Genomic DNA, 26,380 nt, shown 5'->3' on the forward strand with positions numbered 1-26,380 from the left:
AACTCTGAAGGAGACAAGGCAGGATGTGATCACCTTGGTTTGTGCTTTTCATGAAATAGCCTTATTTCTATCCTGCTTGCGAGCACCATGGTTACTTTAACCAGCAATCGAGAACGCAAGCAGGGGAGTGAGCTAAGAGTTGTGACTGAGTTACCATCCTCAGACTTTTGCCTACAGTTAGGGAGGTGGAGTCTGGCCTGAAGCCCCACGTGGACTGCTTCCCTCACTTGCACTGGGAGAGGCTGCACGGCACAGGCTTGAGCATCACACGCTGCAGCTCCACCGTCACGTTGTAGCTGTGCGGTGGCTACCTCAATCTTTCTATCTATCCTGGTTTCCTATCTATCCTGGTTTCCTTGTAGAAAAATAAGGCCTGACAACAGTGTTTGCCTCAGGAGGGCACTGCAAACATGAGGCGAGGGATTCATCTAGAGCATCTAGAACAGTGCCAGTAAATGTTAACAGTGATTTCTATAAAAGTCACATGATTGAGGATTTAATATATCTGGCAAGCTAGTAAGCTCCCCCTCCCCATCCATGCATAGAGACATATCCTTGAATGTGAAAAACGAGGAGAGAATCTCTCAGACAGGTAGTGGCAGCAAATCTTCACAACCACAGATCTAGTTGAGATTAATTTTCCAGCTTCCAGGGTCCAGCCCCAGTGGATTCAGGGAATTCGAAGCGGGGATGGAGTCGGCGGGGAAAGACTTATTTACTCAGAGATATAAAGAGAGATTAGGAAAGAATAGTGTAGTAGGAAAATTAGTGGAGAAAAGAGGCTGAATAACTTGGTTTACGTGGAGAACCAATAAACCTCCGAGACAAGGAGTTTGCACTGTCTACGTAGGCCACCAGCGCCTGCTTGAATAGCGGAGGGTGCCACGCCTTGGGCTCCCTCTCGCGAGGGTCTTAGGAGCCAGGGCAAATAAGTAGACACGGTGAGCCTCCATGCTCCAGATGGGAATTCAGCCAGAAAAGGGAGAAAAGAACGACATGGGGGAGCCAAGCATCAGTGCCAGACCCACAGTTTTATTTTCAAAAGCAGCTTATATACCCCAAGTTGTACATAAAGAAATAATGGAATATGCAGAGTTATGCAGGGGCAGCAGTCCTGACCCTTATTGAGACCAGGCTTTCCTCTTGCATACCTTCCCATATACAAAAGGTCTTAGGTGGTTTTACATCATCTTCTGGCCAGGGGGCCTGTTAACATTTTTATGGCTCTTTTCCTAGATAAATGTCTATCAACCAGAAAACTCATTTTACCTTGAAGTGTTTTTTCTTAATCTGCATCACCCTCAAAGTACCAAGTAAAGTTACATTCCTGTAGAACAAAGGACAGTGGGTTATAACAAAGAAAGTACTTAACTCAAAGATCTAATGTTGCTAATACCAGGGCTACTACCTGGTTTTTCTACATACCAACTATATCTACAAATAAAAGATATGAAAACTTGGCAGCAAGTATTGGCTCAACAAATGAAACCCTTAATCAGTCCTATTCTAATGATTTTGACTCCTCAGAAGCCCCTACATTCCTAGGATGTTTTAATCTTCCTGTGCCTTTTGTGGTTGGGAGGCCGCAAACAATCACATGCGCAGCTGTAAGAGTCTGGCAGGCAGGCTAGAAAGCCATCAGAGGGGTTTTTGGATTGAAACACTCTTATTATGCCCAGGAGATTTATTATCTAAAAGCTCTAAATTAACTTTTACCAGAAAAAGGTGGTGGGGGGACAGCCCCCTGTTAATGTCAGAAGAGTAGGTGGAAAGCATAACACAGTAAAGCAGGCAGACTCTGGTTTTGGGGCAGATGCATGAGCAGATCCAGTGAGGCTCCCTTAAGGCCCGACTCGCCTTTGCCTGTCGGGCCCCTTAACCTCATGACCTTTGCCACGGTTGGACTCCTCGTGCTGGCTCCTGGCACCCAGCTTTGATGAGTCAAACTGAGTGTCCTTCAACTTGGGGTTATGACAAGGAGCCAGTTAGACAGCCTCACTGGCTGGGTCAACTTTCCACTGTCACTGATTGTGGGAGCAGTCCTTCCCCTGCCTCATGCTGTGGCATCCTTTCCCCACACAGGTCATCTTTAGTACTGCACACGGTCAGTCCACCATCAGAGGCAAAAGTTTTGTGTAAGAACTGACACAAAACTTTGTGCGTTTATGTCCATGTACAAACTGGGGTCCTTACCCTCCAAAAATATCGTGATCCTAAAGCTGACAGCTGTTCACATGAAAGTTGGAATACATTCACTTCTTTATAAACAAAACACAACAGAACATTATAATGTCTTCCACAAATGCAAATTAATTGACTAACTACCATTTCCCACGAACCCCACCTTTTCCTCCTTTGCTTGTTTTCTCTTTATGTTTCAGTTGCAGAGAGGGTAAATCATTAATTACTGCCTGGTATAGAGAGAAACTATTCAGCATCTGGAAGGAATTGGGAAAGCACTGGGAATTTTTTTTTTCTAATCATGAATGCAGTGATTACCAACTTCAAAATAAGGTTTTCAGTACATGGGAAGGAAGCAGTACACACTCTAGGGTGAGAGGACAGTGAGTGCAAAGGTAGAGAGAAGTGAACATGCACTGTTGCGTTTAGGGAACAGTATACAGCAAGAAAGAAATCTCTTTGGTCCCTGTAGGAAACACCACTGAGTTACTATGGAGCACAAGTTGGGGAGTAACTGTGAACACCTAGTTAGACATTTTTATTCTGCACAGGTAAATACAATGGTCAGTCTTTTAACAGAATAGAAAACAAAATCCAAGTTCTATTTTCAAGTTCACCCTGACATGTACTTCCTACTCATTTTTTGCTACATCCCAGAAGCTACTAATTTTGCTTTCTTTGGTTGTGGAAAATGCAAGATCCCTTCTTCCAGAGCCTCTTGTTTCCAGGTAGGGTTTGCCTCTTCTCAAGGCTTCTTCCAGTTTAGCAATTCCCATGAATTTTGGTCAAATAATTTTCCTACTAGAAAATATACTCCATGAAAGCATGGATTTTCATATTTTTAAATTCATGGTTATTCCTAGTACTTAACACACTACCAGTCTAGATATAATTCAATAAATTTAAGACCCTACAATGTAGTGCCCTATGGAGAGTCCACTGATGCTCCCTAAAATGTGGACCATTTTAAAAGTCTTTATTGAATTTGTTACAATAATGCTTCTGCTTTATATCTTGGTTTTTTGGCTGTGAGGTTTGTGGGGTCTTAGCTCCCTGGTCAAGGATCATATCTACACCCATGGCATTGGAAGGCGAAGTCTTAACAACTGGACACCAGGGAAGTCCCTCCCTACCTTTAAGAAGCCTGTCAACAAGTGAAAAAGAGACTGGTGATCAAACCCCAAATCAAGGCAAAATGAAATCAGTGCAACAAACATATTGTTAATAGGGGATGCTAAGGACTGAATGTCTCCCCTAGTCATGTGTTGAGACCTAATCCCCAGTGTTAGTGTTTAGAGGTGGGTCTTTGAGAGGTGATTAGGCCATGTGGGTAGAGACTTTATGAATGGGATTAGTGAGCCCAGAGAAATCCCTTGTCCCTCTGTCATGTAAGATTGCAGTAAGATGGCAATCAATGAGGAAGTGGTCTCTCACCAGACATTGAGTCTGTGGTGCTGTGATCTTGGATTGCCCAGTCTCCAGAGTGGAGAGGAGTGTTTATTGTTTACAAGCCACCCAGTTTATGGTATTTTTTGCTATGTAGCCAAAATGGACTGTGACAGGGACTCACAAGTAGTTATTAATTTCGGAGGATTGAGGGAGGTCTTCAGAAGACAGAATTTCTATTAGGGAGGAGGAGCTTATTTTTGGTTAAATTATTATTAATTTGAACTCTTCTGGACCCAAGGAAAATAGCTTAAGTAAATTCAAGTGGAATCAGGAAAACCAGGGGTAGCATTTGCTTCAGTTCTCCACTTGCTTCTCTCCCATAGCATATGGACATAACCCATGTTGTAGGAGGGAGACGTGGAGTCTGACTACAGGTGACTCCATGTTCACATCATGCCATGCCCACCAGACTACTGAATTGCCACAGAAGGCCTGCAATACAGGCCAGCAATTCGATATGATAGAAAGCCTCTTTTCAGTCATTTGGGGGTATGTGCCTAACTCTGGGATAATCAGCATGGCTTATGAGATGGGAAGTACAGTCTTACCTGAGACATATACCGATCACCTGGCATGGTTACGGTCAGTGCTTTAAGCTGTTTTAATAATAGGGATTCAGGCGAAACAGAAAATAATTTTAACTAAGGGTGGGAAAGGTTGCAATACTTTACTAGGATTAGCCACTTAGAACCACAGAGTGGGCTGGCCTAGGGCAGTAATTCATAGAGAGATGGGGAAGAGAGGACCTTGTCGACTTACAAAAATGTATAACGTGAGAGTTGCAAGTCGTTTTATTTGGGGTAAAATGAGGACTGCAGCCCAGGAGATAGCTCTAAGAAACTGCTTCAAAGAGGGAGGGGAGAAGGCCAGTATATATGTGATTTTGGTGAAGGGAGCATACATACACTCAAACATGTATTTTTCCAGAAGGTTTCTGCTAGTTTTGTGAAGCATTTGCTAGTCACAAGGAATAGGTATCACCATGAAGGATTTTAGTGTTTTCTAGATCTAAGAAGATACGAGAATTGGGCTCATAAAATTAGCTCCTGAAAATATCTTTCTAAAGATCTGTCCTGCCAGTTTTTCCTGGAGCACAGAATGCTTCGTTTCTGCTCTCCACCCTGAACTCTTTCAGGGGGTGCTGAAAACCAGCAGCTGTAGCAGCACGTGATTTAATCCTTGTAGAGATAGATGGCAAGTGCCTACCCCAAAGGAGGAGAAATAGGATGTTGGGTAGATCAAAACACCAAGTAACCACTACAATAACTAAAACACATGCATTCTTAGGTGAATGCTATATAGTTGCTGTGACAGAAATGCTGCTAAAGATAGAACTCAGGAAGGAGATGCAGCTTGAGCTAGGTCACAGGGAGCCTCCAAAGAGAAATGGAGCCAGCAAAGGTCTTCAGTTCAAGAAATGTTGTGATCAGATCCATGCCACTGTATCATCCACCTTTCTCAGAAAATGAAATGTCTAAGCTGTCAAGACTATTTTGACCAGGCATCAAGTAGCTTTCTTTCCCCACATTTGCTTTTTCTTCAGTTTGAACACTGTCCCATCTCGATTCTATTAATATACGTAGTCCATTCATCTTGGCCCTTTTATTTCCCAATCTAAGGTGAATACCACTCGAGGGAATTACTTCTGTCTAGCACGGAAATTCCTGGATTCTTATACCTCAAACCCTATTTTTCAATCAGTCTGGCATGAACTAAAGTGTGAGGAAATGGGAAGTTAACTGGAAATGTTGTAGTGGTTGATCCCAATCTTCATGGCTTCTTGGCATTAATCTTCTATCAGTTATCACATATTCAGGTCAGCCCAAAAGCTTGAGAACTATGGTCATCTTTTGACCCTGGATTGAGAAGCTGTGAACAGATTTTACAGGATCAAAACAAACCAACTTTTCCCTCTCATGTTTGAGGGAGCCAGTGTGCCATAGTGGCTATTAACCCTCCTAGTAAGAGGTGGGGTGGTGGCCATTGTTCACCAACAGATTTTTTTTTTTTTTTTACTATATATTCCCTGACATTGTTTGTCATAAATCATTTCATGAGTAGGTAGATTTTAATATTTGCACTCTTTATGAACTTTCTGGATTACCATAAACAAAGATGAGGAAGACCATGTTCCCAAGAATGCTTAGAACAGCCTACTCTTTGAGGTTGTCTAATAGAGGGCACAATGACTTGTGCTTGGTGAATGAGATAATGAATACATCAATTCATCTAGAGAAAAAGTATAATCCAGGGGAGAGTTCTACTACTTACCTCTCACTTCCTTGAAATTATCAAAGGTGAATGCACAAGTTCCAAATGAGAAAAATCAAGACTGGAAAAATTCTAAAATGAAAGTTATGTACTTTTTGCCATCCGAACTGGCACTGCTCAGATCAAACAATTCTAAAATGAAAGTTATGTACTTTTTGCCATCCGAACTGGCACTGCTCAGATCAAACAAGAAAAATGCTTCAGTAAAACTGAACACTGAGAAAACTAACCTGCCTTGACTACTGAAAATGAGAGGCAATGAAGAAAACAAAATGAAAAAGCCCACCTTCTGTGAGTTGTTACTGCAGTCACTGACAGCACTTAGGGAGGGTGAACACAAGAAGAGTCACAGAAGCTGAAAGGCAACAACCTAAGAGTTCCAAGGGTCATAGTGTTACCTCCCATTGAGAAATGTGAAAGTCGCTCAGTCGGGTGTGACTCTTTGTAACTCCATGGACCATACATTCCATTGAATTCACCAGGCCAGGATACTGGAGTGGGTAGCCATTCCCTTCTCTAGGAGATCTTCCCAATCCAGAGATCAAACCCAGGTCTCCCACATTGCAGGCAGATTCTTTACCACCTGAGCCACCAGGGAATGCCTACTGGCAAAAGTAAAAAAAAGAAAAAAAAACCAAACCCAGATTCTTGTTGGCAGAGTTTGGATTTATTATGATAGCCTTAGACCCCCAAAATGGTTATATTTTTGTTTATCACAAAGCTCACAGGGAATCAAATATTTTTGGAGATCAGAGACAGTAGTGTGGGGTGTTGTCAAGGGAAGATGAATGATGCATATAGATATTTGATGTCTTCTAGGAGAAAGGATTAAAGGTCAGGTATTAACATACTTGTTTTTTTATCTTACTCCAGCAGAAGACCAGATGTAATCTCCCTAAAGAATAGCTTCCCAACATAGCCTGACAATGGTAGGATGGGAAGGAAGCAAGTTGCCCCCTGTGACACATAAATGAAAAACCATAAGGCAATGGACAATACTAAGTGCACTTCCACTTGTAATCCAACACAAAGGCCAAGGAAAAGTACATGCTAACTACCTGCCAAGAAGACTATTTTGGGGGAAAAGACACACATACCAGAAACTCATCTCCTAGTCTCCCAAAAATATAATACTTGAATTTAAAAATTTCTATTAGTTAACCTACGATGGGGCAGTTTTAGAAGGGCTCTACTTGATATATCGACTTGATAAAAGGTCAATATATGCAGTTTGAAAAAGACACAAAAGCAATATTAAATATTATTTAACAGTGTGCAACTTGTTTCCCTACCAAGTTGGCATTTATCACCAGAATGTAAAAAACTATGTTTCCTGGGCATTTTTTTTCCTTAATTTTTTCATTATTTTGCTTTTTATTTTTTTCCTGGGTATTTTGAATCTGACACATGAAAGGAAGTATATCCAGCCCAGGTAAGGCACTCTTTCACAAGAGCCTGGGAACAAAGGAGACCAACTGGTGAACTCAAGCCTATAGTCCTCCATAGAGAGCTTGCAGTTCCTAAAGTATCAGCATCAGGTTACAGCTGGAGCTGGGGGAGGGGATGAGGAAGAGGGATGAGGAAGAGGCATCCCCCCCCCTCCCCCACTCAGCCCAGGGGGTTGGGAAGGTGGGAGGATTCTGCCCTTTAGGGGCTCCTGATGAATTATGGGAAGGAAACAGGTGCTGACTCTTATCACTGGCTGGCCATCTGATCTTAGAGTCTCCCTTGTCAAACAAAAGGATACATCTCTGTAGGAATTAAGTGTGACAGCATTTTCCTAAGTATATTCATATAAATGCTCTGCTGAATATTAAGTTGCTTCAGTCATGTCTGACTCTGTGTGACCCTGTGGACTGTAGCCTGCCAGGCTCCTCTGTCCATGGAATTCTCCAGGCAAGAATACTGGAATGGGTTGCCATTAACTATGGTTAAGTAAGTTTGGAAAAACTTCCCTTCTCCACCCCTCAGCACCAGATTCATATTGCATTTAATACACTGAAGGCTTCTGAAGTCCTGCTGTAAAAGTTTTCTAAACCTGGCATTTCCCAAACTTATTTTCTGAACCAACATCTATTAAAGTCTGCATAACATATTTTGGAAAATGATGGTTTCTACACCCCTTCTGGCTTCAGAATTCCACTATGGTCAATGACATTTTTCTGTAGAGAGACCATAACCTTCCTCCTCTACTGCCAAGTATTTAGTCTTTCAATGTCTTTGGGCTGAACCTAACATGCTGTCCCTCACCTTTATTTTTCAAGACCTTTATGCTATTTAAATGCTCACATCAAACTAAAACATGATTGGATAAGATGACCTCTAAAACCTGTATAAACACTGAAATTTTAAGATCCTCTGAAAATTACTGCAAATATCCAATGACTAAAACAGGATGCATATAATCAAGGCTGTTATCACGTCAGTACTAACATTTACTAAATGAGAGCTTCGAGATGAAATTTTATATCCTGCCATCCTGTACACTGTTCCAAGCTCAGTACTACAAATATTTCCTTGGCAATTTTCTTTCCCCTTGACTAATGAAAATGGAGACAGCGTGGGTTGCAAGGTTCTTAGACCCATCCTAGAATTAACAGAAGGAAATGGCAACCCACTCCAGTGTTCTTGCCTGGAGAATCCCAGGGACGGGGGAGCCTGGTGGGCTGCCTTCTATGGGGTCGCACAGAGTCGGACACGACTGAAGGGACTTAGCAGACTTAGCAGTAGCAGCAGAATTAACAGAGTTAAGAGTTCAGTGGGGGTGTTTCCTGCCAAATCTGCTGTAGATACAGCAAAAGTTTTTCTATGCAGTAAGTTATTATAAAATGTCAGGAAACACTATGTATTGCCCATACCTAGCCAACAAAGGTCTGTCTAGTCAAGGCTATGGTTTTTCCTGTGGTCATGTATGGATGTGAGAGTTGGACTGTGAAGAAGGGTGAGCGCCAAAGAATTGATGCTTTTGAAGTGTGGTGTTGGAGAAGACTCTTGAGAGTCCCTTGGACTGCAAGGAGATCCAACCAGTCCATTCTGAAGGAGATCAGCCCTGGGATTTCTTTGGAGGGAATGATGCTAAAGCTGAAACTCCAGTATTTTGGCCACCTCATTCGAAGAGTTGACTCATTGGAAAAGACTCTGATGCTGGGAGGAATTGGGGGCAGGAGGAGAAGGGGACGACAGAGGATGAGATGGCTGGATGGCATCACTGACTTGATGGACGTGAGTCTGAGTGAACTCTGGGAGTTGGTGATGGACAGGGAGGCCTGGAGTGCTGCGATTCATGGGGTCGCAAAGAGTCAGACACGACTGAGCGACTGAACTGAACTGAGCCATAAAAATACTTAATGCTTTTTTTTTTTGGTGGCAATCTTAATCAAACCCACACCACTGCATTGGAAGCATGGAGCCTTAACCACTGGACTGCCAGGGAAGTCCCTGCATGTGTTTCAAATTCAGAGGACCAGCAGGTTGCTGGCAGAGGCCTGAGGCAGAAGTATTCAAGCAGGATGACAAGCAGAATCCGGATAAAAGAAACCTGAGAATAACCACAGAAGTCAACTATCCAACACTCAGACTTGTCTGGTCAAGTTCTAGTTCTTTCTCCAGTGAAGGACTGCTATATCCTCTTTATAGCTCTGCCTTGATCCTTCTTTAATATCACATATCTTCCTTAGCCTCATTTCCAAGCTAACAAAAGATTATTCAAACAGTTCTAAGACATGCACTCAAATTAGTTTTCTCAACTGTCCAAATGCCCTACTCACTGTGGCTGAGAAGACAGAAATATTAACCACCTAGTTAATCAGAAAGCAACTCAATTATTTTCTCTCTACTGTAGGCCTTACAGCAAACTCTCTAGGTTTGGTCTAGTTCTACCTTAAGGGGCTCAAAATGTCATCACTGCAAGGAGTCGTGGAATTGGCTGTGACATTCCACTGATGGTTTCTTTTCCTGTTTAGTCTTTATGGGAAGGCAAAGCCAGAATAAGATCAGAATACTTCAGCCCCAATGAGGAAACAGAGAAAATGAGATGAAAGTTTACATGTCACCATCTTGAGACCTTCTAAAGAACATGTTCAGTGTGAGAATTCCCAAAGGCTGACAGATGCTACCTAACAGAAGTAAAATAAAAGATTCCTAAGGCTTACTTCCGGAGTATAAATTAGTTACCAGGAAACCGAGAATATTTTGTAATAAGTGCTAATATACTGTAACACTGGATTATAACACAAGTATAATTACTGTCAAAAATAAAGTTATGAACTAACAAAACATCCTCCTTATTCTAAGTGTAAATAATTCTTGGGGGCCTAACTGGATTAACATTGTTTGAATGGTCTGACCAGTACTCAGAAGAATCATCATAGCAGGTACACAAAGTAGAGAATAAAATTTTAATGTATCAAAAACAGAACTTTTTGGCCAATTTAGTACTTGCAGGAATAAAGTTGCAAAATGTTACTCAGTAACTGACTTAGCTTCTAAATCAAGCTAGAATTACACATACTCTGTATATTACTTGAGTATATACAAGTACATTCCATGATAACATGCAGAGACATGGAAACAAGAAGAGTACTGTGAAATAAAAATTGCCATGTTTATGAAATAATGAATTGAAAACAAAACACCTGTCCAATAATCCAGAATATCTCATTTCGAAAAGGTGGTTTTGAATATTGCTCTTTTCAAGAATTCAAATAATTTCCATGTGGCTAAATTGGATTTTTTTCCCTAACATGAAAAAATGGAAGCTGATATATTCCTATAGCTATGGGAGTATACTTTTCCTTTTACTGAATATCAAATTAAAAGGTTTGATAGGTTTTCACTCCCCTCAGGTGAAAGGGGCTCTTAACATTCTAGTGGTTAAGAATGAATCCCTTAAAGCTCTGAGGCATTTGAATGTCTTAAGACCCAAAGGCTCATGTACCGTTAATGAAACAGTATATGAGATGGAAGTTTAATTCTCCTGAAAACTAAATAGAACTATGAAATAAACAGGGTACGAGAATGACCTGAGTTCACAGGAATCTCTAAATTTGAAAGACATTGCTTCGGCTTTGCTAAGAGAGCTTCAAAAGCCTTTTATAGCAAGAGTTTCTTAGTGAGTCACATATTTGGCCATGGAGCCTTAGGATCTTTTTAAGCACTAAGAAGTGCTTTATGCTGTGCAAATTCAATGAAAGGCCAACCGAGTAAAGCCTACAAGTAAGCCAAAGATTCTATATCCTCTAAAGAAAGAAGGTGAGATGTATAACTGACCAACTTTGCTCCTAGTTTGATGATGATTTCTGTGAAGCTAAGATAAGCAAAGACAGCACCTTAAGGAGAACCCAGTGGAAGCCTCTCAGAAGTGAGGGTTGGCTGTGGCAGAAATGGCTACTGATTCCTTCTAAGTAACTCCTCCTTTGTCCGTGAGAACCCCAAAATGTATACAACCAGTAGGGTGAAGGACTGGTTTCAGTCATTTCTCCACATTATGAATTGCAACTTCTGTTATTATTTGCAAAATAAGAGGTCATGTGTGAATTATTAGTCAATGAACAGCACATAAAAGAATATGGCCTGTCTTCAGTCTGAGCTCTCCTGGTTTGCTCTGTCATCTAATTCAAGGCACTTTATATATTTTGGTGCCTTAGTGTGTTAACATGTAACATGAGAATAACACTCATTCACTTACCTCAAGGAGCTTCTACATAGATTATTGAATCGCAAAGCACTTTGAGCTCCTCAGATGAAAAGCACTGTGGAAAAAATGACAGCCAAGGGAACTCTTTCAATGCCTCAGAATCCTGAACTATTGTGTCTATGTTGCAACTACAATTCCTCAAAACACCTAAAAAATTTGTTAGGGCACTCTATCCCCTTTTTATAGGTTAATTGTTTGGCACACAGATGCTTATATACTTAATTAAAATAGTTATAGTCCCTACTCCAAAGAAGTTGACTAATTTTCCAATAAAGTTTACTAAACGTACCTATTCTGGAGTATTCTGTGTCAAGTAGAAAACTTCAGTTTTCTTTGAGGTGCATGTAACATAATAAAAAGTTCACTTTCTTTTTCAAAATAATTGAACTAGTGTTATTTGTGTGAAACTACAAGTTTTTAATGGAAAAAATACTGAAATTATGCCACAGTGTCTATATATTCATCTGAAGAGTACAAAGATGGAGTTCTGAGAAAAAAGGGTCTTAACACTATAGAAAATAAATGTGGTTCTTAAATTGTTCAAAGAAATTTTTAAAAAATGTAATGTTTCATACATTGACATAAAGCAATTAGTCAGAGGTAATAAACTATAAATACAGTAGTTCAAACGTTTCTCTCAGCATTAGGTTTTCTAAACAAGTTAAATTCAAAACATTTTAAACTTGTTATACTCATGTTTCAAAGAAATTGTGGAAATGGAAGTTTTCATACAAATCTAAAACAATGATACCACCTTGTGATCTTTACATAGAGTATCCTGGACCTTGATCATTTTAGATTTATAACATACTTTGGTTAATACATTAGATTCAACCCATTAATATGCCTTTATATTTGGGAGAAATTAGATTGTGATTTATAAACTTGCAGGTTACCGTAATCTTCCTCAATCCCAGGTCTTCCTTGATTCTCTGCAGGGGGTTCTGTCAGACTCATAATTAAAATGATGAGAATTATATAAACTTCTTTCGAACTGAACATTTGTTTTGCTTTTTTAAATAAAATAAAGTGCTTTCAAATTCAAATATTTCTTGCCCTAAACAAAACTGAAACATACTTAAACCTGAAGCTTTCATATCTTGACACACATATTTAACAAGAAAAAATCAGTTTTGGGCCATTAATGTCCTTCAAGGGTTCAGACTGGATCTAAACTTGGTTTCACATTATTATCGTGCTCGTGTTTGTACATGAAGGTTAACAGGAAGAGGGCAACATCCAAGGATGACCAATAGGCAGTATGCGACGTGACAGCTGACCAATAGCGGCTCTCCACAAGGCCTTCTCTGAGTTCAAAGTCAATTCTGTGATCCAGTTCCACTAAAAAGAAGTCAAACAAATCAGTAAGTTTAACAGTAAGATTGTTTCTACACAGACTTACTAGACTTGGAGAATAAAAATTTACCAAACAGAAGTGACTCTAATTATTATTACTATTTTTTAAAAAGTGATTTTCCGCTCTCATCTTATGGGAAGAAAACACTCAAGAGCCTCAGTAGCTCACAATTCTGTCTGTGAACCCTCTCCTTTGTATGCTCAGGTCAGTATGGAATAATAAAGTAAGAAAACAAAAATCTCACTTGGTACCATACAGTATATTTGGAATAAAGAAACTGGCCTCAAATCCTGGCTTTCCTATTTATAACTTGTGCCTAACCTGAAAGATACAGCAAATAGTCTTCTTGCAGAATGACGGGTCAGCCTTACATGCAATAATGTCAGCAGGAGTGCAACAGTGCACTCAAAGGCTCCTTCACAGGGGAGGCTCTTTACATCAACTGGCTCAGAGAACATGTTGGAAGATAACATCTACTACAGTCCTACAGTGTTTTCTTCCCCACTATGCCGAATTCCTCAAAGGGCCACAACTTACTCTAGTCTCTATCCTGTCAGCTGGGCCAAACATGCACCTAGGACATACCCGTGCTCAAGAATCCACTGGCTGGGAAAGTGAAATTGGGAGGAACAGTGGTAACCCTTGAGAGGAAGGACTTCATTTACAACAGTGCTGTCCTCAAATAGTTCAGTAAATTCAATTAAGTTTTTTCTAAAACACACAGAAAGTCCTTGTAACATGTGAGAAAAATCACCTTACCAAATCCAAGGCTATAAGACTGTAATTGGTTTATCTAACAAATCCTTAAGAGATAAAACACTTAGACCAATGATAATTTCATCTTCAGGAATTTCTCAAAAGCTGTCAATAAGCCATACAGTATTTTGAAGGGTCTGCCTTAAAAATAAAAATCACTACCATTCAGACTCAAAATCTGCTCTTTTGTTCAGCGTGCTAGCAGGTATAAAAAGTAAAAACTGGCAAAAATTAGGGAGGTTGGGGAAAAAGTGGGGTTTTGCTTTACCCAGGAAGTTTGGAAATCACATAGAGGAAATCACATCATTTTAGAGCATGATTTCATATAACCGTTTAGCTAATGTTTAAACAATACCATTTGGTGATTTAAAAATGCATTTATAGTTATTTTTCTCAATTGTGCTTTTCTGACAAAGAATATATGGATCTTATCTAAAAATTTTTATATAAGGTTTATTTACACTTAGACAGTATAAATACCCAATCAGGTTATAAAGCACTATGAAATATATTGACATAGACCTTCCACAAAACTGCTATTTTTCTCATTTAAATTATAAGCTAGTCCATAAGAAGTCAGAAATAGTTGAAATCCACATGTTGAACTGCGGGATAGGGATGTTAATCTTTTATCTTTCGTATTCCATGGGACATCTGTGTTAAAATTCGTAGGTACATTCTGGCACAACAGACAAGAAGATGAAAAGAAGAAATGAATTCTCAAACACAATGAAGAAGAGTCAAGCTGAAGTCAGTTATGAAAAGGAGAAGTAAGAGGAAAAATGAAGAGATGGGAAACATACATTAAAACTGGTGAAGCCCATACCATGTTATTTCTAAGAATTCCTTTTAAAGGCCACTGTAGAATGCCTTCCTAGTCCAACAGTCTTAAACAACTGTTATTCTAAAGTTAAAGGGAGATTTTTCCTGTTACAATGAGTGTTACTCGGCTCCACTTTGATTTCATGTCCCTGAAATGTACTCTTAATGTGCTATCACTGTGCAACACTGCCTTTCATATATTACAAACTCAAATGATGAATTTATTGCCCCATTATGTGTCCCTGTCCTTATCACCTAGGGGATTTTTAATAAGTGTCATTAACTAGATTGGCTTACCCTATCCCCTCCCTTTCTATTTATCTGTAGGTTGTCACCATCAAAATGGAAATTAGGTAACCAGCTTGTACTTGATGAACCTATTTTACAGTCTCATCTTCCTTGAACGGTTTACCCCAGGCAGTCTGGTTTGCAGCTGACACCATATTTGCGTTGGTTTTACAGGTGGGTGGATGGATGGATGTAGGTGGGCCAATGCCTCATCTTTTTTCTTTATGTAGATCACAGAATTCCCAACGGTGTGAGGTCACTACATGGTAGTACTATTCTACATGTGCTGTGAGATGTGCTCTTGGCCAAAGTTGGCCCAAATCTACACGGAGCTGCCTTGGACCTGCCTTCTCACTATTATTGTATCAAGAAGGGGTGGCACTAGACAGGTTAGTATTTTCCTAGTTTCTTTCACTGAATTAGGTCAAGAAAAAGGAGAACATAAAATCACTTAATCCTTTTCTCTGGAGTGAATATTGAATATTCCTGTATCTACAAAAAGAGAATTTAAGATTTCTGCAAGTTGAGGAGAGGTAAAAATGAAAAAAAAAAAATTGTTGGCTTTTAACAATCATCAATAATTTGCTTTCACTGTTTTAAAACATGGGTTGAAGGAAATGGCAACCCACTCCAGTATTCTTGACTGGAAAATCCCATGGACAGAGGAACCTGGTAGGCTACAGTCCACGGGGTCACAAAGAGTGGGACACGCCTGAGCGACTTCACTTTCACCTTTTACTTTCTTTTTGGGGGAGTCATGCATATGGGCACACTTCCTTCCTTATTCTCCAAGCAAATGCCTGCCATGCACCCAGGGTGAAGGCAGAGTCTCCCCAGCACTCTGCTTTCAGTAGAGTGTTCTTTTGTGCGCAGGGCTTGTAACCTGGATATGGTGTTAAAAAGTAAAGTACATGAATAGAAAGTAACCATTTTAGTATTATAATGTGTACCAACTGGACAGGTTTCTTCTATTTAAAGGGACTGTCTTAACATCCTGGAGAGAAATTTTCAAAAACTTGATGAATCTTAAAAAATTATCTTATTTATAAATAGCAATTACAATTATAATTGCATGATTTTAGGCTTTAGGTAGATACCAAGAAAACCACTTAAAGTACTAGTAAAGGAAACTGGGTTTCCAAATGACTGATGAAAGAGTCATTTGCAACATATGCTCAGAGTTCTTGATAAATTATATCTTATTTTTCCTCTGCCTCAGAGCAACCATATATTTTATGTAGTTAGATGTTTGATAGCCAAGGAATATTTACATTTTGTGACTTATCATAGCTCCAAATATATTTAAAAACACTCTCTAAACATCCTTTATTTTAAAAAAATAGCAAAAACTCCGTAATGAGCTTTATCATTGCCATTTTCTGATCCCCAAATTTCCCAACACTAATCTACTCTGAAAGACATTCAGACACCTAACATTTGACAACAGATGGGCTATCTGGGGAAGCACAGGCTCCTAAGAATACAAAGGAACTTCTGGGGATGGCCAAATCCACTGGATCCTCTACCACCTGGTTGGAGAAACGTTCCTCAGCGTATTCGGAACTACTCCCTTCTACTCATCCTTGGTCTTCTCAGAACTCACTTCTAGATCTCTACATAACCTGTGCTTCCCATCTCTGTTTTCGCTTGTGCTGTGCTGTTTCTTTTCTCTGCAATGTCTCTTCATCTCTGCTTATTTAAGTACTACTTCCACAAAACCTTTTTTTTTCATTTCTCCAGGTGAAAACATTTTCTCTCTCCTTAGAATCTCTGTCATGAGGTTCATCACATTCTAACATATATTATATTATTTCTGTAGTTATCCACCTTCCCTACAAGAATATATGCCCTCTAAAATATACTTAAGTTTCCACCTAAGCAATTAACATCTTTATGGGCAGCACTGAAACTGGTTCATCTTGGTGTCTCTTTTCTAGTGACTATCTACTTGCCTCATGGTAAAATTGTTGAATGAATAAAAACAGGAGAAGAAAGAATAGAAGCCATATACATATTACCATCTGAAGCATGGTGTAGTTGTGACGAGTGGTCTAACTGCTTAGGTAGCTGGGATGGCTTTAAGGAAGTGGATAAAAGGACTACTTGAATGTAGGACAAATAGATTAATGGATTAATTATCCTTTCTCTAAATATTCAAAGTGACTATTACATGAGCAGGGACTAGAGACAGCAGTTATAAAAATCATTTCTTGAGAGGAGTTCACTGAATTAGATCATCACAAACTACTGTCACGGAGCCAAAAACCCAAATCAGCTTGTTATGCTGACACCCTGTTTTGGAAGCTATACCTAGTTAAGATATTTTTTTTGAAAGAAGAAAAAAATGCATGAAAATTAGCAATTATAAACATGGAAATTACAAAATTAGATACAGTTTGAAAATACAAGGAGAAACCTGTAACTTACTTTTTTGGTTAAAGACAAAATCCATTATTTTTAAAAAAGGAAAGAGAAAGGAGATACAGAAAAAAAGGAATGAGAAGTTAAGATAAAAATTTTAAACTGCTAAGATTAATTTTTACTAATACATTTTGAATCTGCTGAAAATCAGGAGACTGAAAATATCTCTTGTAGCCAATAATTTTTTTCAAAGCAAGCCTATACCTCTAAAGACCATTAAATATTTGTGTTGAAACCAGGTATCATCTGTGGCATACTAACAGCCCTAGGGATAGTGTTATTAATATCTGAAATAACTAGGAATGATTGAACTCTTTATACTATGAAATACTTTTATATTTAAATATATTACATGAAAAGAACACTGAAGCTCTCTGAAGGCTGGAGGGCAACAGAAAAGAAAGAAAATGGCCTAATGCTTTTCTTCTCTCTAAACAGTTCCTTCTTTGGAGAAGCATATAGGAATATGATATATTTTAGCACACTAAGTAACTAATGAATACTCGAGTTTCAGGACTACTACCATTTAAGATTAGGAAATACAGGAAGAGAATACATTTAAAATAGTCTGTTAATGGTAACATTCAAGCTGCTCTCATAGAAAAATTGATCAAGTTTTCAGTGAGCAAAAGAAATCTAAGTAGACCGTTTTCACAGCATTCTGAATGCTATTCCTGACATATACCATACCGAGGGTATTATCTTTATTCTGTATTACATTTTCCGGAAAAAGAAGTTGTGGGAGATTAAAGAACGATTCTTGAAGTCTGAAATCTGTGGGGAAAAAAAAAACACAAGATGCTGTAAAGTGTTGGCTGATGGTTACAAATGGCCTTCAGTGATGCAGTGGCCAAAAGTTAGAATACTCCCAAATAAGCTGATTAAACCTAGCAAACAGAAAGAAGTACACAATTAGGTTTCTGTGAAGAGCTCTGTCATGGAAAATGTAAGCATAATTAACTTCGAAATACAATGTCATAATCTGTTAAAACTTAAACATCCCCCAAATTTATAGTTCATTTAAGTTCTAACCTAGAGGCAAAACAGTGCTAAAAGAAACAAATTCTTTTCATGATATGTTACAAACACAAGGGAATACACGAAAAGAAACAGTAAAACCACCAGAAATAAGCCTATACTTTTCAAAAGAAATGAAGAGCAGCTATATAAGATGCTTCAACTCAATGTCAGCAAAGTAGTTTCAATTGACAACACTAACTCTTCAAAGACAGAAACCCTGATTGATCACGAATTCAGTCTGTGTCCACCTTACCCTCAAAAAGCAGGAGAATCAAAGTCGGTAGCCTTAGAATGAAGGTTATCCAGAAGAACTGAGGCAATCAATGTGAGCAAGAAAAAGGAAGCCAGAATCACCTAATCACAGTGATCAAATTCCAGAAAGATTTAAGGAAGAAAGGTTTTATGATTTGCAAGATACAGCCAAAATAGCAATTATGATTTAAGAAATTTATCTAAATCAGGATTACAGAGAAGAGTATATTACTGAAGCAAGTCAAAGGTAAATCTAGAGGATTTGATTTAAAAGGCATAATTCTTCTACAGGAGTTGTCCAATGTTAAAAGTTGGACTTTTAAAATCTATATCTAGAGATGAAAACACGAAACTAAGAAATCACGTTAGCTCAGTTAGCTGAGTTTATAGTTGGTAAGTAATTTACCGTTAGAACCAACAAAGAATTTATATGCAAGAATGACAGAAAACGTACTTTGTTAAAATATTATAATGCAATAAAACTAAGCATTTCTACCTTCACATGTCCTGGAAGAAGAAATAAGTTTCTTATTTATTATCATTATCACTTCGAAATTTCTATGTTAAATAGCAAAAACACTAAAAGACAGTTTTTCCCCTCAGATCCTATAGAATTCTGTGTCTTCCTTACCCCTTTTCTCTGGGGCTCAAATTCGACCCTGCTCTTCTTGTTCCCTTATTCACCCTAATGCTTACTAGCATCATTGCTGTGCATTAACATTACAAGGAATTGTGGCTTTTTACCTGCCATCTTACAAAATTCTTTAAAGTTATTTTTCTTCAGAAGTTTATAGTTTTCTTTTGACCTGCATGTTACGACAAAATTTTATATTTTTACAATCTCATTTCTGTTATTAAGCAATAAATCGTAGAGTAACTCATTAAAAATATGAGTTTTGTACAAACATCAAAATCTAAAATGAATTTTCTAGGCAGTGTTCAAAAGGCTTGAAATTATAAAATTTCTAGTATTCAGAGTCAGGCATAGGATTAAGTTTAAAAAATGGAATTGGCCCAAATACGAATGTCCAACTTAGCAATGGCTAGGATAATTCATCGTGGAGTGGGGCTGACTATGGAGAAAGATCCAGCCTCTAGGACCGTCACATCTCAACTTCCTTTTTAATTTTTTATGAACGGCAATGAATGCTGGTCATTTTAAAATTCAGAGCAGCAGATATGGTAAGAAAACAAAGCTAAGCATCTGAAATGAACTGTTTAAACATTTTTAGAGAAAGAAAATAAAATTTTCTTCTTGCTATAGTTACGGAAAGGAAGTAACTAGTTTCAGAATCTACATTTCCTTATGTAAGTCAATGGAAACTAGGACTTACTAGTTTTATTTCACTGGACATTTATAAATAAACTTTAAGTTTAGACCCTCAGAAGTAAATATACACTAAGTGTTTTAGTGTTTCACAACTATTTAAGATTTTAGACCTTATAAATCCACTGGAAAAAATTAAGTAAAGCATCATTCTATTGCTAAGTCCAGTAGAATTATCCATCGTTTCATTCATTTCTTGAGTATCTATTTTACGCAAGGTAGTAGGGACAGGATGGGAAGCCATAGAGTGGATCCAATACAATTAAAGTTTTGAAGGCTTTATAATTAAGTTGATGAAGGGAGCTATGGGATTAGTACCAGGATGGTTTTGGCAGAGCATTTTAAAAACGGTATCAAGAGTAGATACAGCATAGATCTGCAGCAACTAAATGAATTTTTAAACCTGAGAAGACCATGTTTAAAAACAAAAACCAAAAAACTACTTTATAAAAATCAGGGAGTGCTTACCACAAAGAGATTTGTTTTATGCTTGATGTGTAAGATCTCTGTGTGACAAGGCACTTATTAATGTTCTTAACTTAATTCACCCGTGCAGAGAGCAAAACTGCATTTACCTGCAAATTATTCCTGAAAATGTAAGTAGAGGAAAAGCATTTTTTTCTTTAAAAGCTAGGGCATACTTTAGATTAGAGTGGACTGCTAGTGTTGGTATCTTAATGCTTTGTCTTCCTCCAGTTTTAAAAAGGACACAGTATAAACCTGCAAAGAAGAGTATGAACTAACATGCAGAGTCAAGAAAGCCAGAACTGCTGTGTGGGAGGGTCTGTGTTGCCACGGTGGTCATGGGTGGTGAGGCAACTGGCTTCTTCTCGTCTTCTATGGAGTCCCTTGATGTCTCAGATGGCTGTGATGCAGATGAACGTCCAAATCTTGAGAACAACATTCCTCCAAGTCCCTTTCCAATGCTTGCAGCCCCTGCATTTCACAAAACAGGCCAGTCATTCTGCTGAATTACACCACATACCAGGCTAAAGAGCACCACCCGTAATTACAGTCAGTTGGCAGAGAGACTAAGCCCTAGTCATGTTTTTCCAGGGTGGGAACACAAAAAAACTGCAATTTATATTGTAGGTTTCTAAATAAAAATGGTGTTGAACAGAAGGAGAGTTGTACAAACTGCAGGAATACAGCTTACAAAGAAAAAAAGATTCTATTTTATTCAAGTGATCTTTGTTTTTTAAAGTATTTTATAACATTAAAAATGTTAATAAAAAGAACCACGCCATTCACATGGGCATATATTTACTATTGGTATGCCTACTCCTGAAGTGAAGTGGATCTGTTATAAAAAGCTGTGAATAAACAATCTCTATGATGAATATCAATGAATCCAGCAGATAGAGCCTGTTTACAGTGCCATCTTGTGGCATTTTATATTAAGGCAACTTGTAACCAAAAGCAAAGGACAAATTAAGTGGCACACAATGGAGCTCCAGCGCCACACCAAACACCGTGGGTGGAACTGGAGACCACGCAAAGAGAAATTCAATATCCTTGTTGCTCTCAAGAAGGACATGATTTGAGAGACTTTTAGGACACAGATCAGAGAACGGATTGGCAAGGACACCCTTAGTACTCAAGCACCCCCTCATTTCACAAATGAGGGAGATGAAAATTAAAAACTATGTGACTTCTTCAGATTTCACAGCAAGTGATGGGGCCAAGGTTAAAATGAGGGACTTGATGTCTCCACCTTTTTTTGTGTGTGTGCATCAAGCTATCTTATATTCTCTAACTACAGAATCTGATCTAACTAGAGAATTTAGGGCTTTTGCCTTCAAATATAAGAAGTGAGAGTAATTAACTGTAAACATTAACTCTCAGATGTTTTGTAATATATAGAGTATTTCCAGGTACCTAAAATTTAATGACTATATAAAATTGCTTAAGTTCATTGATGAGGAATACCAAAGAGAAATTACCTAATATGCTTGCTTTGCCTATATTTGTTATAGATTCCCCATAGTGTCGGCGAGACAAGACTGGCGAAGTCACAGGGCTTGGTATTGTTGAGATGCCTTCATTCTCTGAAATTGAGGTAGGATCTTTTGCTGGGTGAAGAAAGCTTGGCTTCATATACTCATAAGGTAGAGGATTGGATGTATTATACCAGTGGATCTGCACAGGTGAAATGTTGCTGTAGTGTTTCAGTATTAACGGTTCTAATCTGTAAGCCTTGATGTAAAAAAATTCAAAGAAACAAAACATTAAGGCACAATGCTTAGGTTTTAGTAAACTGTTCATTCTGATTCTACTGTGTGCTCAGAGGACCTTAGGAAATGATTAAAAACCTGACATTCCTAACATGTATTCCTATTTCTTCACTGTTAATAATACGTAGTTTGTCTAATTATATATCCTTAATGATGAGACTATAAAAAAATTCGAGTTAGGTCTAGGCTAATAGTGCCCTTTAATTAGTTTTTCAGTAATATTAGTTGCTCAGTCGTGTCTGACTCTTTGCGACCCCACGGGCTGTAGCCTGCAAGTCTCCTCTCTCCATGGGATTCTCCAAGCAAGAATACTGGGAGTGGGTTGCCACTCCCTTCTCCAGAGGATCTTCCCAGGGATTGAACCCCAGTCTCCTGCCTACAGGGAAGTTTGAACTATAGGGAAGACCTTGTTTTTCAGAGGAATATCCATTTTTATATAACATCTAGCAATTAGATTAATATTAAGTCTCAAAAACAAAACTAAAGCAGTAAACAGTAACTTGGAGCGCAGTAAATAAGCTCAATTTTTAACATCTAAGCTCTCAGTTGACTCTATTTTCAAGCAGATTAATGTAGTACATGAGATGATGATATAAGACCATTTGTCTAAGGTGAAATAGGGACGATATAGCAGAAAAGGCAATGGACTTGGCATACAATTCCCTGCATTCATATTCTGGCCTCTGTCACTTATTAGCTATACGACACTCACCAAGTCACAAAGTCTCAGAGCCTCAGTTTCCTAAGCTGTAGAAAAGAAATAATACTTCCTAATTTCTACTACCTCAGAAGGATGTTGGGAAGAATAGATAAGTTTAGAAAAACTGCCTAACACAGTTCTGACATAACTATTTAAAAAAAAATCACAGAAAAACTATAAAATGAATAATAAAAAATAATCTGTAATAATGAATTTGTAATCCTCCATAATACAGCTGACCCTTAAACAATACAGGAGTGAACTGCATGGGTCCACTTATACGTGTGTGTTTTTTTTCCATAAATAGATGTTAAAGCACAACATGGTTTGCAATTGGTTGAATCTGTGGATACGAAACTGTAGATATGGAGAGCTGACTATAAGATTACACCCCAATTGTTGACTGAGCACAAGGTTGGTACCCCAACCCCAGAGCTGTTCAAGGGTCAACTGTATAACAAAGTTTAAGATTATACAAAATAGAGCTCACAGTTCACCTACAATCTTAAGTTCACTTTCAAGTTATAGGGAAACCAGTAAAATGAATGCATATAACAATATACTCAAGGTCTAACTAGCTGTTTTGCACATGTTTTACTTAATCCTAACAGCCTTGAGGTAAATATTATCATCTACCTCATATAGATAAAAAATAGATAGTTTCAGAGTGACCTGGCCAAGACTGTACAATCAGTATTTGAATTTAATACTAGATTCCATTTCAGTGAAATTTATTTCTTAAATATAGCAGTTTTGATTTTTCTAACGTATGGAAAGTTTTCTAAAATTCTAGTGTTTAGTTAATGTTATATTTATTTGGTACTAGCCGAAGACCTTTTAAAAGGCTTTACAGAGTCATATAAAGCTGTTTTTCAGAAAATAAATGTTATTTAAAATAGTTTGTCTTAAATTTAGTTATATTTAATACTTGTCCCCAATACGATTTAATGAATTTTTCTCATCCAGAAATCTTACTTCGCATTAAACTGTTCACCTGGATGTAAGGTCCTTATTTACATAAGAAATATTTATTTTTATTTACAAAAATTTAAATTTATTTACATTAGAAAAATTTAATTAAAAAATTTAATAGACTTTTAAGTATAGTGGAAACAACTTTTATATGCATTGCGAAACCAAAACAATTGTGTGATTCACTTTACTGCAGTGATCTGGAAGCAAGCGTGCAGTATCTCCGAGGTATGCTTTATCTATTACACTTGATAAGTTCATATTTTTAAAATATTTTTCTTTGGTTAGTTTAGGGATTAGGAAGTAAAATACCTTAAAGATGTTCTGTTTATATTGTATTTGTAAAATGAAAGCATAATGTAAAAATACTATCCAGTTAATGGATCCAGTTAATCCATTTTTGCATTCTCTCTGATATGAGAATGCAAAAATCCAAAATGTTGTAATTCTACCAGTCTAAAATAAATTCTTCCACTTTTCCATGTTTAATACACAGTATTTAAATATTCTCAATTTTAAGAGGATCTACCACACACATTTCAATGTTGCAACATGCTTTAGAGAACAAAGTATTTAAAGTGGGATTTTATAATTTTATGGCTACTACATTATTGGAATTACAACTGGTTAAGGTTTGAAAGTTCAGAAGACTCCTGTCCTTTGGATTAACTGGATCCATTAGCTGGATAGTATTTTTACATTATGCTTTCATTCTATAAATACAACATAAACAGAACATCTTTAAGGTATTTTACTTCCTAATCCCTAAACTAACCAAAGAAAAATATTCTTAAAATATGAACTTATCAAGTGTAATAGATAAAGCATACCTTGGAGATACTGCATGCTTGCTTCCCGATCACTGCAATACAGTGAATGACACAATTTTTTGGTTTCCCAATGCATATAAAAGTTAAGTTTCCACTATACTTAAAAGTCTATTAAATATGCCACAACATTATGTCTAAATAGCAAAATATATACCTTAATTAAGAATTAATGCTGTTGGAAAAATGGTATCAATAGACTTACTCAATGCAGGGTTGCCACAAAACTTGTTTATAAAAAATAAACAAACAAAACTGTATTATCTGTGAAGTGCAATAAAATAAGAGATGTCTGTAAATGAATACTTTCTCATCAATTCAGCAGTACCTTGCAAGGTTTCTTACAGATTCTCTTAGGAAAAATTTAATACTGAGACACAGATATCCATATTTACAACTCACCACTGGATCTGTTGGATGAAAAATGTTTAGTAATCGGTTACAAATCTCTCTGGGCAAAATATGGTCTTGACTTCCAGTGTTTCCTGGGCGGATGCCACGTAATGCCAAAAAAACTGCTAGTGGGGATCCCATACAGAAGAAATTTTCAACCTACAATGATAAAGTCACCCTAAATTTAAAAAATGGTGAACTGTTTTTCAAAGAATTTGGACATAATTAATGGTAAAGTACAAATAATAAAGTTATCTCCAAATATATATCATTTTAAATGAGTTGTATCTAGATTGTATTTGCATTACTTATTAAATATATAACAACCATTAATTATTTTAAACTATCCAGGAGCAGCTTCAGTACCTTTAAATCTAATAGAAAATGAAGAATGAGAATAAGGAGAAGGAAGACTTATTAAGCTACTATTTTGCGTAAAGTAATAGTAGGTATTCTGAAACATATATAGACCAATAAGGCTGAGCTTCTACACCCAAGAGTCTATAATCCTGCGGACGAGACAGAGTAAAATAGTGCATAATAGAGGGTAAGTGTGCTACAGGTGAGTAGATAAAGGATGTGCACTGGCCATAAGAGATGAAGAGGATTTCCAAAGTTGGGGTTGGGATACACTGGGGCTGGAAAGATAATCCATACTGACAGAACCACATGAACTAAAGCAGAGGCAGGGAAGACTCTGGCGTAGTTTAGAGGAGAGAAACAATCTGATAAGGTTGAAGACTGGCTATGGGGAAAATGTAACTGGAATGAGAAACGTACAGAACCTTGACTGTTTGACTAAGAAAACAGGGCATAATTTATTTCACATGTAGTGAAAGAGAACAGGATTTGGCTGTTTTAGGTGGTGAGTAAATCTCGTAGTAGCTTCTGAATGAACTGGAAAATTAAGAGGCTAGAAGACTTTGGAGACAAGTTAGGAAACTACTGAAAGAGGTTAGGCAAAAGACAATCTGAACCTAGGAGGACAAGTTGTTCCATTCAAAAATGGAAATTTGAGAGATTAAGATAGAATCAACATGATTATTTGAATGGAGATAGGGATAAAGAAGGAGTCAGAGGCAATTGGTAAGATCTGGGTCTGATTGACTGGGAAGATATTAGTTCACAGGAAACTCTAAGTAAACCATGTTTTTGTTCATAATTAGTTTGAGGTATCTGTAACATACCTAACAGGTAACTGAGAATTTAGGACAGGAGATACAGAATTGAATATGTCATCATCTAAGTCTATGTGTCACCATCATAGAAGTGATGTATAACACTGAGAGAATGGATAAAACTGCTTAGGAATCACATAGAATAAAATGGCTTTAGACAGAATTACAAGGAACGTCTGCATCTGATGAGAAGGTAAAACTATAGAAGAGAGGGTTAAAGAAGAAACAGAAACAGGA

At 37.7% G+C, this 26,380-nt stretch overlaps 1 protein-coding gene across 1 annotated transcript in view; it reads right to left on the minus strand.

Moving 5' to 3' along the window:
- Positions 1-12,454: 12,454 nt before the first annotated feature.
- DDHD1 (DDHD domain containing 1) overlaps positions 12,455-26,380 on the minus strand; it is a 68,784-nt gene continuing 54,858 nt past the window's right edge. Inside the window, exons 11-15 of the mRNA XM_052647025.1 lie at positions 24,975-25,124; positions 21,783-22,035; positions 20,584-20,775; positions 17,931-18,014; positions 12,455-12,937 (exon numbers count right to left, since the gene is read on the minus strand). Of these exons, the coding sequence (XP_052502985.1) occupies positions 12,756-12,937; positions 17,931-18,014; positions 20,584-20,775; positions 21,783-22,035; positions 24,975-25,124 (861 nt within the window). The 3' untranslated portion in view covers positions 12,455-12,755. The remainder of the gene's footprint in view (positions 12,938-17,930; positions 18,015-20,583; positions 20,776-21,782; positions 22,036-24,974; positions 25,125-26,380) is intronic.

The sequence above is a fragment of the Budorcas taxicolor genome, chromosome 10 (assembly GCF_023091745.1).
Source record: "Budorcas taxicolor isolate Tak-1 chromosome 10, Takin1.1, whole genome shotgun sequence".
Lineage (NCBI taxonomy): Eukaryota > Metazoa > Chordata > Mammalia > Artiodactyla > Bovidae > Budorcas > Budorcas taxicolor.